Source organism: Alligator mississippiensis, chromosome 5 (assembly GCF_030867095.1).
Source record: "Alligator mississippiensis isolate rAllMis1 chromosome 5, rAllMis1, whole genome shotgun sequence".
Lineage (NCBI taxonomy): Eukaryota > Metazoa > Chordata > Crocodylia > Alligatoridae > Alligator > Alligator mississippiensis.
Window position 1 is genome coordinate 83261979 of NC_081828.1, and position 13915 is coordinate 83275893.

The window sequence follows — 13915 nt, forward strand, 5'->3', positions numbered from 1 at the left end:
ACAACTGTGCATCAGAATGAACGCACATCGGAAATCTATCAAAGATAAGAATACCCAATTACCGGTGGGTTCACACTTCTCACATGGATACCACTTTCTCTCCAATCTCTCAGTTCTAATCCTCAAATTAATTTACAAAACACCTTTTCCCAGATGAGCCTATGAACTTCACTTCATCAGCCTCTTGGATACAAAAAATCATGGACTAAATATAGACATTGGTTTTATGATGCATTAAACCTGCCTGACATCTGAGCTCCCAGGTACCTCTCTACTATTTATCAGCTACATTTATTCCCCTTTCCACCCCTCCCCCCCGGCCTGTCTCTCATCCATTGACTCCTCAGTTTACATCTTCACTGACGGCCTGTAGCATGCATATACCAGTCCAGCCCCTGGCTTCTTTACAATTCATTCCATCCAGGAAGAGCACAGCCCAACTGCAAATGCTTCCTCAGCCTGATGAAGGGTATTTAAACCTGAAAGCTTGCTAAGAAGAATTTTTCCAACTATCTGAGTTGGTCTAATAAAAGATATCAGATTTACCCGAAGAACCTTGTCTGAAGAGAGGGCTGCACTTTGCTCATACATCCAAAGGGGCTCCGACAAAGCACTCCAGAGTTTTGCTTTTAGAATCAATCTGTCTAATACTAGTGAATGAGTTCCTCTTGCTATAAATACTCAGGTGTCATTTTTCCTTTTTTTCTTCTTAATCTCTAAAACCTAGAACAGCCCACTCCCAATTTCCTCTCTCTGACAATAGATATGCCTGGCATCCTTGTAACAGAGAACCTACCTGGCACAGGGGAAGTACTTAAGACTTTAGAAAAGTCTGGCAGGACATTTGGAAATGGGATGCTGATTGTACTCCCACTGTGGGGACTGGAGAAGCCACTGGAAGAAGGGGAGATGGAACCAAAGGAACGTTCTCCTTCAGAAGACCTCTTCTTCTCTGGAAGGGGTGGTTGGGGGTGCAGATTCATTCCGTGCTTCTGCTGAGTAGTGCTGTTCTGGCTGTTATGTCCAGTGGTCATTGTAAGAAAGTTGTGTTCCAAAAACCCATTGTCTTCTTCACTTGCCAGTGGTGAGCTCATAGTTTTGGGAGAACTGTTACTTTTGACCATGAAAGTAGCCTGTTTCTCCTCCAAGGAAGGGCTGCTGCCTACACTGACTCCACCATAGTTCAGGTAAGTCCGGGCACTGGTTTTGGCAGAAGGTTCTTGTTGCTGCTCTGATGATGAAGTTTCTTGGCTGCTCAAGGAGATAACTTGCAGGCCTGGGGATGGGAAAAGGGAGAAGAGCGAGTCTTCCTGCACAGAGCTTGAAAATTCTGAGGGCAAAAGATAACTTCCTGTTGGCCTGTTGTTACCCGTCATTGAAAGCTGGTGTGAATGGGTAGGTCTTTGGCTGCTTATCCAAGGGTGTTCAGTTGCAGGAGGGCTGTTCAAAAACAAAAAGACGAATCAAATCATTCCCATATGCATTGAGAGCATTTCATTTTACAATGCCTTCATTCCAGTTTTTTGCAGTATCAATAAATAAACTTAACCAAGACAACAATACTTCAAATTTCCATAACACTCTTCATACAAGGATTTTCAGGATGCTTTAATTACATCAGCCTTGCTATTCTATGAGGTATGTATTATCATACAAACAGGGAAATGGAGGGTGCCTCCAGATGTTTAAGGGCCTTGCTTTAACTCACGGTGCTTTACATAAAATGCCATGAGTTAGAAAGCTGACGTTCACCTGTTCGGTCGGGGTTGGGGGTTTGAGCCTGCCTGCACTGGCCCTGACAAACAGGCGGGGGTACTCCCACAGCCTCTGAGGAGGCAGCCAAGCCACCCCTCTCCCCAGGCTCCCTCCTTCTCCCCCTACCCCCAAACTCCAGAGCTGTCAGCAGGGGACAGAGGAGCAGCAGCTGGGCTTGGCCTGGCTGGAGCTGGAAGGGGGGGCAGAACAGAGCCCCCTCACCTTGTGGGCCCCCCCCAGGTACCCCAGCTGGGAAATTAGGGGGAGCTAGGCTGGACCTGTGAGCTGAGGGGGTGCTCCCTTCCAGCACACCCCAGGCCTCTTTACAACAGCAGCAGCTGCTGGCTAGGCTTGACCGGAACTGGAACAGGGTGGGGGCCAGAGTGGAACGGAGCCCCCTTGCCTCGTGGGCCTGGCTCAGCTCCTCCCAATACCCCAGCCAGGGTAGCTGGGGGTGGACTCGTGAGGCAAGAGGGCTCTGTTCCACCCTGCCCCCACCTCCCAGTTCCAGCCAGGCCAAGCCCAGTCGGTAGCTGTTGTTGCTTTTTCCCCTGTTCTGAGAGCCCCAGGGGTAGTGCTAGACTGGTGCTGGCAGGGTGTGAACACTAGCCCCTCTCCCCTCCCCATGCAAAAAATGAATCCTTGAAGGAACACATGTTCTCTAACACGCTCTGTTTTAGAGCGCCTTCATCTAATGCCTCACTTGATGGTAATTTTTTGTGCAATCAGCCATTTTAAAGGCGCTCTGCAGCTGTGCATGTGTATTACATCATGCCTGTAGAGTGCTTTGAGGAGCCCAATAGCATGAAATACGTAACTTGTGTAAGTGCCTGAGGCACCAAGCAGCCAAGCGATTTACCCAAGGTCACACTATATCAGAAACAGCATCAGAATTAGAATCGAGGTGTCCATGTCTTAACCATGACTCCATGATCATCCATATATGAAAGGGGAGGCCTTATTTATGTTCATATAAGAATGGCAAAGGAATAATACAGGACATGCAAGATATAGTACAGAGCACCAGAGACATTATTTTTCTTTCACCTATCGAACAAAATAGTCTAACACTGAAACTAGGATTGTTCCACCAGGGAAGAATTCCACATGTCAAAGTGCAGAACTGACCCAAGAAGCCCCTTTCAGTCCTTTGTTTCTTGTCCCAAAGTTTTGAAAGGTGAAGAGAGTCGCATTTTATTCCATTTTCTAAAAGTCTAATGTGTGAAAACAGCTAAAAAGCTATGGAGAGGGGCTGCAGTTAAGGGAGAGCAAACCTGTAATGCAGAGGCAAAGAGCTTGGGGGGAGGGAAGGATGGGGGAAGAGGGATGGAGTTAAGAATTTAAAAATACAAAGCAGGGATTTAGTTAAATGGGCACTGTGGAAGTGGATGCCAGGAGCTTTGTACATACCACAGTAGCAGCACCATAACAGATAGAATGGGAAGAGAGAGAAGAAAACATCTATACACAAAAAATCCAGAAAGTATTTTTAAAGCTGAAATGTGACCCCCACCCACCTGAAAAAAAGAAAATGAACAAAGGAACAATGTTTCAAGGTAAAGTTTAAAAATAGGGTCTTCAAATTTGATTCTGTAGTGACTTCACATTACCAGTGCTGGCAATGCCTGAGGCTGAGATTTTAATTCCAATTCCTAGTTATTTATAATGACTTTTCAGACAGTGATTGATTGTAACATTATTTACTGGGATTATTATGATTCACAGTCTCTCAAGCCAAAAACATCGTTACCTGAAGGACTAATTTAAAACGAGACCAGAAAAAAGGAAAAAGAAATATAAGGTGGAATCAGTGCTATTCTGACAGGCTGCCTGCTAAGAGTTCAATACTTCAGTCAGTTCACATCAACTGTGGGAGTTCCAAAAATGATGGTAAAAGACAGGCAATTAGTCATGATTAGAAATATGATAATTAGACACTCGGTGATATGGGAGGGGAGATCAACAGCAAGGCATGGAATTTTATGGTGGGCATGGCTGCCAGCACTAGTACTGTACCTCACTTTTCCCTGTAGGAAACCCTGCAGGGGAAGAGCTAGGCAGAGTACTGGACCTCTACTGACTGCAGTGTTCACAACCTTCTTTCATTCATTTCTTCCTTTCCTGTTTGTTGTATCCATTTTCTGCCTCTCATCTTACATTTCCACTGTCAGTTGTTTGATCAATCGATCAATCTCTTTCTCTCTCTCCCTCTCCTTCCTTTCTTCTCTCTTTCTCTCTTTCCTTTTCTCTTTCTTTCTTTCTCTCTCTCCCTCCCTTTTTCTTCTATGTTTTAACATGTTACCACTTTGCTTGTTGCAACAGGACTGATTCAAATCTCCAAGCAGTAGCTCACATCAGCAGTGCACCAATAATAACCTATCAAAAACAATCAGTTTTCAAAGCCAATTTGACAGCAGGAAGGGAATCAACTTTGTTTTTGCATCCACTCTTTCGTCCAAATATTTGAAATTCTCTGAACATTTTATCACAAGGAGAATATCTGCCATAGTGATAGAATTATATGCGCTGTTAACATTATCTTCTTTCTGAGCCAATATATTTTCAGTATGAAATTTTATAGGATTTTCCCAAACACCCGCCAGTGAAACTCTCAAGGAGTTAGTTGTTAGCTTTCTGATAAATGCATATGGGCCTATAACCAAGTAACTGGAATTAAAAGGATTTGGCTCTTGATATATTTTGAAATTGAAACTGTCCTTTGTGGATCATTTCTACAATATTCTAAAAATAGTCTATACAGCAGCTGCAATATAAGCATGCGATTTAAGATCATGATGGTCATGCAGGTAACTCCGGTTCTCCTAATCTCCCCTTGGCATCCAAGCTTTCTGATGCTCTCATTCATCATGTCTCGTCTATAACTTGGTTCCGGATTTTATGGCCCAGTACAACCAGTCTGCACTAAGGGGCATAAAAGGGCCAGAAACTAGACTTGCTTACCCTTTGCTGCACCCATCTCATGGTACTAAGGAGGACACCCTCACCAAGAACCCTAACTGGTTTCAGCAGGGGCTCTGCCTGCCTGAGGACTGCGAAAGCAGACTATTGTAACTTGATACTGGAAAGCTGTGTTCCCAATGAGCATTGCTGGATTTGTGGGTGCTCAGCTCTCTTCAAAAACCAGACTGCTTCTCTCCACAGGTACATTCTTCAGCATATTCTTACTTAAGTATTGTCCTAATCTGAATCTTGTCTACATTCAAGAACTCCGGCATGGGTATGGTGATGCTTTACACCTAAATTGGCTGGCCCAGCTGATGATATAGGTCAATGATTCTCATCCAGGGTGCCTCGGCACTCTTTGATACCTTTAGATCCTTTCAGTGGGGTTTGGGGGTTGCCATGTAACACTGGCACTGTTAGATATATAAGCATGATTCACAAGATAAACCCAGAGATTTCAAAAAGGAATCCACTGTGTTAAAACCATTCTGACCTGCTGTGGTCTTTCTGAAATCTTTGCAACAGAGGAACTGCTCTACTATTTTTCTGTAGTGAAGAAATGAGTGAGCTGGTATTTTCTAGTGGGTGCCTTGAGTTTAACAAGGGGTGCCTTGAGTCTACAAAGGCTGAGAACCACAGGTATAGGCTCAACCTGATGTGCTCCAGTCTTGGAGTACTAACACCCTGCAAGGCCTGATGACATGTGAAGACTGGCAGCAGAAGAATTAGATAGGTAGGTGGGAGAAAAGGCCCGGCAAGTTCCTACCTTTGTTCCTGTGGGATAGGGCTGTTATTTGACATGGTGCATGTAGATGCAAAAGGCCGCTGACAGGAAGGAGCCATCTGTATGTCAGTCCTCAGCAAAGCAGGATTGGTGCCCATGGTACTGTCAGATGTCACAACAGTATGGTTAAGGCCTTCTTTGTAACTTCGAGATTCTGTAGCAAATGAATTGAAAGACATGGTTTTTTTTTAAAAAAATCAGTCTTCTGAGAACTCAAGCACAGACTGTATAAAAGCATTTACAAAATGCCCCTGTCCCTCCTGCTCAATGTAACAGGGGACGTGCTGTAGATTTCATACCTTTATTTAAAATCTTAGCTGTTGTCATTACACTTAAAGTTCCAACTTTACCTTACCTTAATTGTTGTAAATTTCTAGCAAAGGAACAATTGAGAGAGAGAGGGCAGATGGCACAGAACTGCACTACTTAAGTTGATTGATTTACTGTCCAGGGTATGTTCTCTAACCCTCAAGATGTGAACAGATAAAAATTAACTATTTAAAATTCTTTCCCCCATTCTTCACTCCCTAACGTAAGACAGAGACGTTTTAATTAGCAGCATGTACAACATCCTTTATCCATTCATCAGATACCTAAGCTTCCTGTTACTTAGCTACTGAGGCACATCCTGTTGGTCTAGTCTTGTCCATTGAGAAAAGATAGTAGGACACAACTGAGGTTAAAGGGCACTTGAGAGGGACTTGGCAGATCTGTGTTTAGTTCTTGGGACTGCTGAAGGCTTTTTTTCAACATCATTCATGATCCACCTCAGGGGTGTGACTGCACCCCCCCTTTTGGATTGGACCACAGTGCGGGGGCCTCCGGGACTTTTAAAAGTTCCTAAACCAGGTGAAAATACTTTATGTCTTCCCCATCCTGCTCAAAGAACCATCCTCTCCCTGCCCCTTTCCTCCCCATCCCTGCCCCTCCTTCCCCTAGCTTGTGGTCATGACAGCAGAGAAGCACCAGAGCCATTCCTGCCTGCTGTGAAGGAGCTGTGCTCAGCTGGGGATGGGGACAAGGGCAGCAGGGATGGATAGGGGGTCCCCTTTCCCACACAGGGACTAGGCAGGGTGGGAGAAACTCTTCAGGAACTTTCCAGTTGCCCTGTTACCACTGTCCCCTCCCTAGCTGAGCCCAACCCCACTCTGCCTTGCTGGCTCTGAAACTTCTCTGCCCCTTCCCCACCCCACCGTGGAAAATGCAGCAGGGGCAGGTGGGGGGGGGGGGGAGGGAAAGAGGTGGGGAGGGGGCCATCTTTGAGCATGAAGGGGAAGGGATGGCGTATTTTCATTTACTTGAGGGCTTTAAAAACTCCCCAGAGGCTCCCACAGTGTGATCTATCCACGCTGGTGGGGCAGAGGAGGGTGGAAGCAAGGGGTGCTGATACCCCTGCAATAAGGGTTACCTATACTGCACCCCACTTTAGGAAACCCTGGGTCCACCCCTGAACCACTTACACAAAAGAAAACATGTAACCCACCTTGAACAGATTCTATTAGATCAGTGTGAGACTTATGTTCTTATCGTATACGTGTGTCCACACTGGGTTTAAGAGTTTACGCGCTAGTTTCAAACTAATGTAATCTTAAAGCAACACAAAGTACTATGTGTAGACAAGCTCTTTGTTGAATCTGTAAAATTCTCATGTAAACAAGGCCTTGCACTCTGATCCTACAAACATTTCAGGATTTGAATAAGTTAACGTGCATGAATAGTTCCACTGACCTCAACCTTTGTAAACTGGAGCCTAACTACAGAGATTATATTATAATCTCCAGTTAACTTCTAACACTTGAGCCCAGAGACTTAAAAAAAGTTTGAACAAAACACAAAAAAAGCACACCCTGGGGAACAATCCAGCATTGGCTCTGGGGAACACTTAAGATGAACCAATAGATCTTTCCCATATCTAAATATTTCTGATTCTGTGAAGAGGAAAAAGAAGAGGCTTTTATCCTTGTAAACTGAACTGCAGAACCAGCCTAAAGCACAATCTTTCTTTACCTTCAGTTCACAGCACAGCAAAGTGGTTATGTTGGTTGAAAAAGGTAGATGTAGGTACTTAAAAGAAATGCCTGAGATAACAAAATCTACAAAATCAATGCTTTGAGTGAAGACTATTTGGATTCTTAACATAGCGCACATGCTGCAGGGAGTAGCAAGGTGCTAACCCCCAAAATTTAATTTCAGAGAAAGAAAAAATGTATTCGCAAGTACTATACTCATTGGAAAAACCAGGTCTACAAACTGAACTCTGAAGATGTTTCAAAGAGGGACTTTCCTACTTCTAAGAAAGGGGGAAATTTGAAAATTCTGAATCCGTACCTGCTGTAGAGCTGCAGAGTAGATTATGATCTTTTTTACACTGGTATAATATGGCCAAATATCAAGCCTCTAATGTCGAAGCACTGTAGAGCCAACTCTACAGGGCTGATTTTGGCTTGGCTTTTGTTAGAATCAATAGGATCCATGTACACTAGTTTTTAAAAGTGCGATGTTACAGGTTCAAGTTGGATGGTTTTACTGTATATTAAAGTATAATTTATTTGCTTTACCTACTGTTTTAGAAGGTGTTATTAGTAATTAGGCTGAACTACATAACTCAACCAACATCATATCTTTAACATCTAATCTAGATGGGACCTTCAAGATAGAGGTGCATTGACATATCAGTCGCATATTAGATTGGCACCAATAAAAGGAAAATTAACATTATTGGCAGTTGGCTTTTTTTGGTCGGTGTAGCCAATAATGTCACCGATAAATGCTGTGTGCATGTGTGCAGCTGCAGCATGGGTGTGGCCAGAAATGCAGCCCAGCAGCTTGGAGAGCAGGCTCCTGAGGGTAAGTCTGTGGAGGGGAAGGGATGGGGCAAGGAAGAGACATGGTGGGGGCAGATCAAGGTACCCATGGTGAGGGAAGGGCTGCGGCAGGCACTGCCCAGCCAAGGTGGTGAATGGACCCCAGGGTGGGGGTGGAGCTGTGGGCAGCTCGTCTGGGGAGTACAGGGGGAAGGTGGGCACAGCTCCCTGCTGCTGTGCACACCCACAGGGGAGGCATAGGAGGCATGTGCCCCCCAGATTTGTGCACGGCCTCTTCAAGGGGGGGGCTGGGCTGGGGCTGCACTTGGGGTGGGCAGCAGCGCTAGGAGGGGGGCTATGAGATGGACTATAGCCACCTCAAAAAATTGCAGTAGCTCCCCCTCCCAGGGCTGCTGCTGGCTGCTCCACCCCTGTCTGCCCTGAACACAGCCCTGGCTCAGCCTGCCTCCCCCTTGCCCTCCCCCTGCCCCCACTGGGATGAGGCCAGCACAGCCCCTGGCCCACAGTGGGCAGTCCACCCTCACCCTGCGCACAAATTGGGGGGGGTACATGCCCCCCATGCCTCCGCTGGGGGTGCGTGCAGCAGCGGGGAGCCGCCCCTGCCCTCCTGCTGTGCCCTCCGGACGAGAAGCCAGCAGCTCTACCCCACGCCCCACCCTGCCCCGGGGTCCATTCACCACCCTGGCTGGGCAGCGCCTATCTCTGCCCTTTGCCCCACTCCTTCCCTTATTGTGGGGGCCTCGATCTACCCCTCCCATGCCCCTTCCCTTCCCCCCACCCTTCACCACCACAGACCTACCAGCTGGACGCTGCTCTCCAAGCTGCTGGGCTGCACTCCTTTAAATAGGTTATCAGATCAGTAGCAGCTGATATAGCTGGTTAAGCAGCCATTGGTATTGTCCAAGAAAATCTTTATTGGTGCACCCTTACTTCAAAACCCAACTGTTCTTTCCCAAGCTAACAGGTGATGACTGCTGCCACAAGGCAATACCATGAAGATACTTGGCAAGCACAGCACTATACAGGACTTGAAAGCCCATTTACATGGATTCTCCTGGCTGGCTGCTACACTTCAATTCTGCAAAGAACCTGTGGGTGTCTTCAACCCTGCACATTGCAGGCCGGGAGCACAACAAGGGTAACTATAGGCAAGGCCTTAGGAATGTAGTTGCAATAAATCTTAGGAGCAATGGCATTTTTGAAACATTGCAAAGTTTATTCCACTCCAGTGCCATATCAGCAAAGTGCAAACAGTCAATCCAAAGCAGTCAAACACAACAAATAACCACATTTTTTAAAACTGATAACAATGTTTGTTAAAGGGAGAAAATCAGGGCTTCAACTTTCACTGCTTTGAGACTTTAGCAGTCATTTATGCCTCTGTAAAGTGAACATATAAATAGGTATAAAACACTGTTGCTCTGATTTAAGTAGCATTTTACATCAATCGTACATGGAAATAAAAAACTGAACAAGGTGAAAAGCAGCAGAGAATCAGCCTTTGCAATCTGCCAACACAATGTGAGCTCCTTTTATTCAGCTATTCCCATGTCTGGTCTCAATGAATCAAGAGGCACACCTCCCACAAAAGCAGCTTTGTTTATAATTCAATTAAAAACAAGCCTGCCGTGCAGTTCAGCTACAACCTCTATTGTGTGATCTAGTGTCCACACTTACCCGACCAGCTGTTAACCCTTTATCTCAAGGAATAGTTCATCTACACAGTATTGTAGTTTCTGTGAAGTGTCATACTCGTGGTAAGAAACTGTGATAGCAACTGTTCATCTGTAAAGCACTGGTGCTTGTAATAGAGTGCACCTGTTAAATCTGTGCCCCTGGATCTCTTAACATGCTGACAAGTTAAAAGGCCAGTACTATAGTAAACTATAACACTGCAAAAAGGACAATCCTGGTTTTTGTTCTTCAGTTACTTCATGTCAAACCTGCACAGTTTACAGATTTAAAAAATGTGTTTTTTTATAATGATCAGTGCTAAAACCTTAGAGGCACACTGGATGTTTTGGCAATAACAATAAGTCTGCAAGTAGATCCTAGGTAAGAACTGGGCTAATACATGAGCCAAGACATAGCCTTTGTAAGGCTAGAAAGAGTAAGAAATAGTAGGGTTCTTTTTATTGCAACAGTATGCAGATGATTTTGAATAATCATAAAAAACAAGGAAGTGGTATGTTTTATGGACTCACTTTTCAGTGTAAACCCTTCTTTAAACAGAAAACATTAAATCTCTTCTCTGTGAAACAGCCTAGAGGTTCAGCCCCATTTGGTGATCAACTGCAAGCATGACAGTGTTGTTCTTTCTACTTGAAGTGCTCTCCTGAAACATTTAACCACTCTCCTTGCTACCCCAGGTTTCCATAATGGCAGGGGAGAGGAAAAAAAGTTAGATTTAGCCATTCTTTCTCATGCATCAGCCCTAAAAATAATTCCTTTTCAACCTGACTGAATACAGAGGACAGATTCTGGCCTTTTGCAACTAGAGTTGCACAGATAAAGATTTACTTGGCCAATACCAATAGTCAATTATTAACCAGCCATATTGGCCAATACTGATCTACAGGAATGCAGTTGGGCCATGTGGAGAGTAGCTCCCTGCAGGTAAGTATGTGGTGGGGAAGAGGCATGGGAGGGGCAGATCGAGGCCCCCACAGTAAGGGAGGGAGTGGGGCAGGAGCTGGGGGTGCTACCACCCAGCCAGGGCAATGAATGGGACCGGGGTGAGGAGTAGGACAGAGCCGTGGGTGGAACATCCAGGGGATCAGGTCCCGGTGCTTAAAAATGGTGGCAGCAGTGGCGCTTAAACTAAAGCTTGTCAAATGAGCTTTAATTCAAGTGCTGCCACCACTATTTTAAGTGCAAGGATGGTTTTAACAAGAGCAGAGCCGAGCAGGGTAAGGGTGGATGTGGCCTGCCTGCTGCAGGCTTGAGGTTCTCCACTCTGCTGCCTTTGCCTTGGGAGCCCCAAGACAGCCGCATGCCCCCTGCCTGCCCAGCAGCAGGAGGCACAACTCGCCATCCCACTGCTGCTGAATGGACATGGGATGCATGGCCAGCGTCGACCTCCTGAGGGAAAGGCAACAGGGCGAAGAGGCCCAATCCCACAGTAAGCAGCTTGCATCTGTCCCATGCACAAACCTGGGGGAGCACATTCCCCCCATATGCCTTCCCTGGGGGGGTGCACATAGTGGCGGGGACCCGCCCCCCTGGATGAGCCTCCTGAGGCTCTGTCCTGCCCCCTGCCTTGGCCCCATTCACTGCCCTAGATAGGCAGCACCCCTAGCTCCAGCCCCACTTGCTCTCTCACTGTGGGGGCCTCAATCTACCCCCCGCAAAAATCTCTTTCCTCTCCCATGCCACAGACTTATCTGCAGTGCACCGCTTTCTACGCTGACTGCCTGCATCCCTAGCCACGTGCATGCATGCGGCTGCGCACATGCACATGGCATCCAAGGGCCCCGGCCAAAAGGCATATTGTGACATTACTGGTTACACTGGCCAGAAAACCTGATAGCCAATAATGTTAATTTTCCATTTATTGGTGCTGATCTGACATGCAATCCATATATCAGTGCTCCTCTACTTGCAACTCTAAATTTCAGGCTGGATCCTCAGTTGTTCACACAGGTGAGAATAGTGTTGGGAGATGGGAGAACACTGAGCTGCCTTTCTACTCCTTCACATCCTGGATTGGTTGAGGACCTAACTGGCCTTTAGAACACACTGGCATAGTCTAAAAGCTGGATGAAAAGACTGTAAAACAACTCCCTAGTAATGAAAGAGCTGTAAAGGGACAAGAAGCCATGTGTGACGCTTGGAAATTTTTGGCAGCCAAGTCCACTATTCAATCAATCCTTCATTGGCTTGTTCAGGGAATGGTATAAAAACACTTCTAACAAAACACTTACAGGAAGCCATGTCAATTGATATTTACCCCAAATAAGCCCCTATCAATGGTTTCATTTAGAATGTACATGGAAATGTAATCTGTGGCTTTTATCTTCCACTCTTCAATATTCAAGCACATGAATCCATTATTTTAGAAAGATTTCCTGTCAAACTTTTATCCACAAAGAGTGAATTTAAAGCACGCAAGAGTGTACCAGAAAAGTTGGACTGGAGAAGATCCTGTATCCTGTAAAAGATATTTCTGTTTTGGATATCTGTGTTCTACTGGGGGGAAAAGAACCCTCAAGCCCTTTCTCCCCTGTGAAGAAAGACATATTCCATGAGCTGGTATTTATCTGCCTCTCAATACTACTTGTGTTACTGAAGAAGTATTTTCAGCCTTTCTTCTTCCCTTTGAAGTATGGCTGAGAAGAGAGAACAATATACTTGGCATTTGGCGCATAAACTTCATATCACTTTGCCGTTTGTTTTCCAGCTGGCTCCAACTCTGAAATGGCACTGCCAATGCACTGCACAGAACAACTGCCATGTGGAGATAATACAGGCATAAGGAGCAAGGGTAATAGTATTATGTTTTATTACTCCCACCCACACCTTGGAACTGCAGAAATTTCTATGACAGTGTCTTCTGTCACTGCTGACACAACCTTCCTTTAACCATGGGACCAGGTTAAAATGGCCACATTCCATTTCAAAGATTTAGTTTTAATACTTCATTCAACAAATTACTCCCTGCAAGTGTCTGAACTCCTTGTGGGAAGCACTGAGACAGTTTAAGTATGGGGTGCACAAATCCATCTTAGACTGTAAGAGAGGTGACAAAGCAACGCAAGGATTTGAGAGGCACAGCTGGCTTCCAACCCCAGAAAAAAAGAAGAGAGGAAGGAAGTGGCTGAAAGTACTGAGGAACACAAGGCGCAGACAGAAGAGTAGCTCCCCATTGTAACTCATAGCCATTTGCAGGAAGTGCCATGAGTTACAATGATCCCCCAGGACCAAGCAGAAGTTTACTGTTGGGTCCCAGGGACTGGGGAATCCAGCTGTTGTTTAGAGTGGCTGTGAGCCTGCAGCCACACTCCCCATAGCAGTGCTCTCACCTCCCCCGCCCCCCCTCTCCCGCCCCCAGGTCTAGCACTGTTTTCAGAATGGGAAGGGGGAAAGGGAGTATAGGGAGCTCTGGGGGGGTTCCCAGATGGCACTGGGTGGGGGGGTGGTGGTGGATGGCAGTTTGGCGGGGAGGGAATGGGGCTCCAATCCACCTTCCTCACCCTCCAGTGCCAGCAGAAAAAAATCCAGACCAAATTCCCTCTGCTCCCTTTCCCCGCTCCCATTCTAACAACAGCACTGAAGCAGGGCTGAGCTGCAGTCAGCCAGGCCGTACGAGTAGACACAAGTTCCTGAAGCCACTCCATTTTGGAGCATCTTCATCTGAACCCTCATGCATCGAGGGCTCAGATTTTCGCAGGATTGCGCCCTTTTAAAGTGCTATGCACTTCTGTTTGATCACAGCTGTAGAATGCTTTTAGGGGCCATATCAGGCAAAAAACGTCTCTACTGTCTGCGCCTACAGGCAAAGAGGCACAGCAGGAAGCAACAGGGTGCATGGATCTCTTTTCATAACCAAGGCCTGAACAGATTGACCCTGAGATGGTGCAGAGGCACT

General features: G+C 46.1%; 1 protein-coding gene across 19 annotated transcripts in view; it reads right to left on the bottom strand.

The window, feature by feature from the left end:
• Nucleotides 1-13915, bottom strand: part of TNS3 (tensin 3) — a 571451-nt gene that overhangs the window by 29716 nt on the left and 527820 nt on the right. For all 19 annotated transcript variants that reach the window (XM_059728559.1, XM_059728554.1, XM_059728556.1 and 16 more), the window contains 2 exons: nt 5486-5657; nt 797-1440 (listed from right to left, as the gene is read on the bottom strand). In XM_059728559.1, coding sequence (XP_059584542.1) covers nt 797-1440; nt 5486-5657 — 816 coding nt within the window. The remainder of the gene's footprint in view (nt 1-796; nt 1441-5485; nt 5658-13915) is intronic.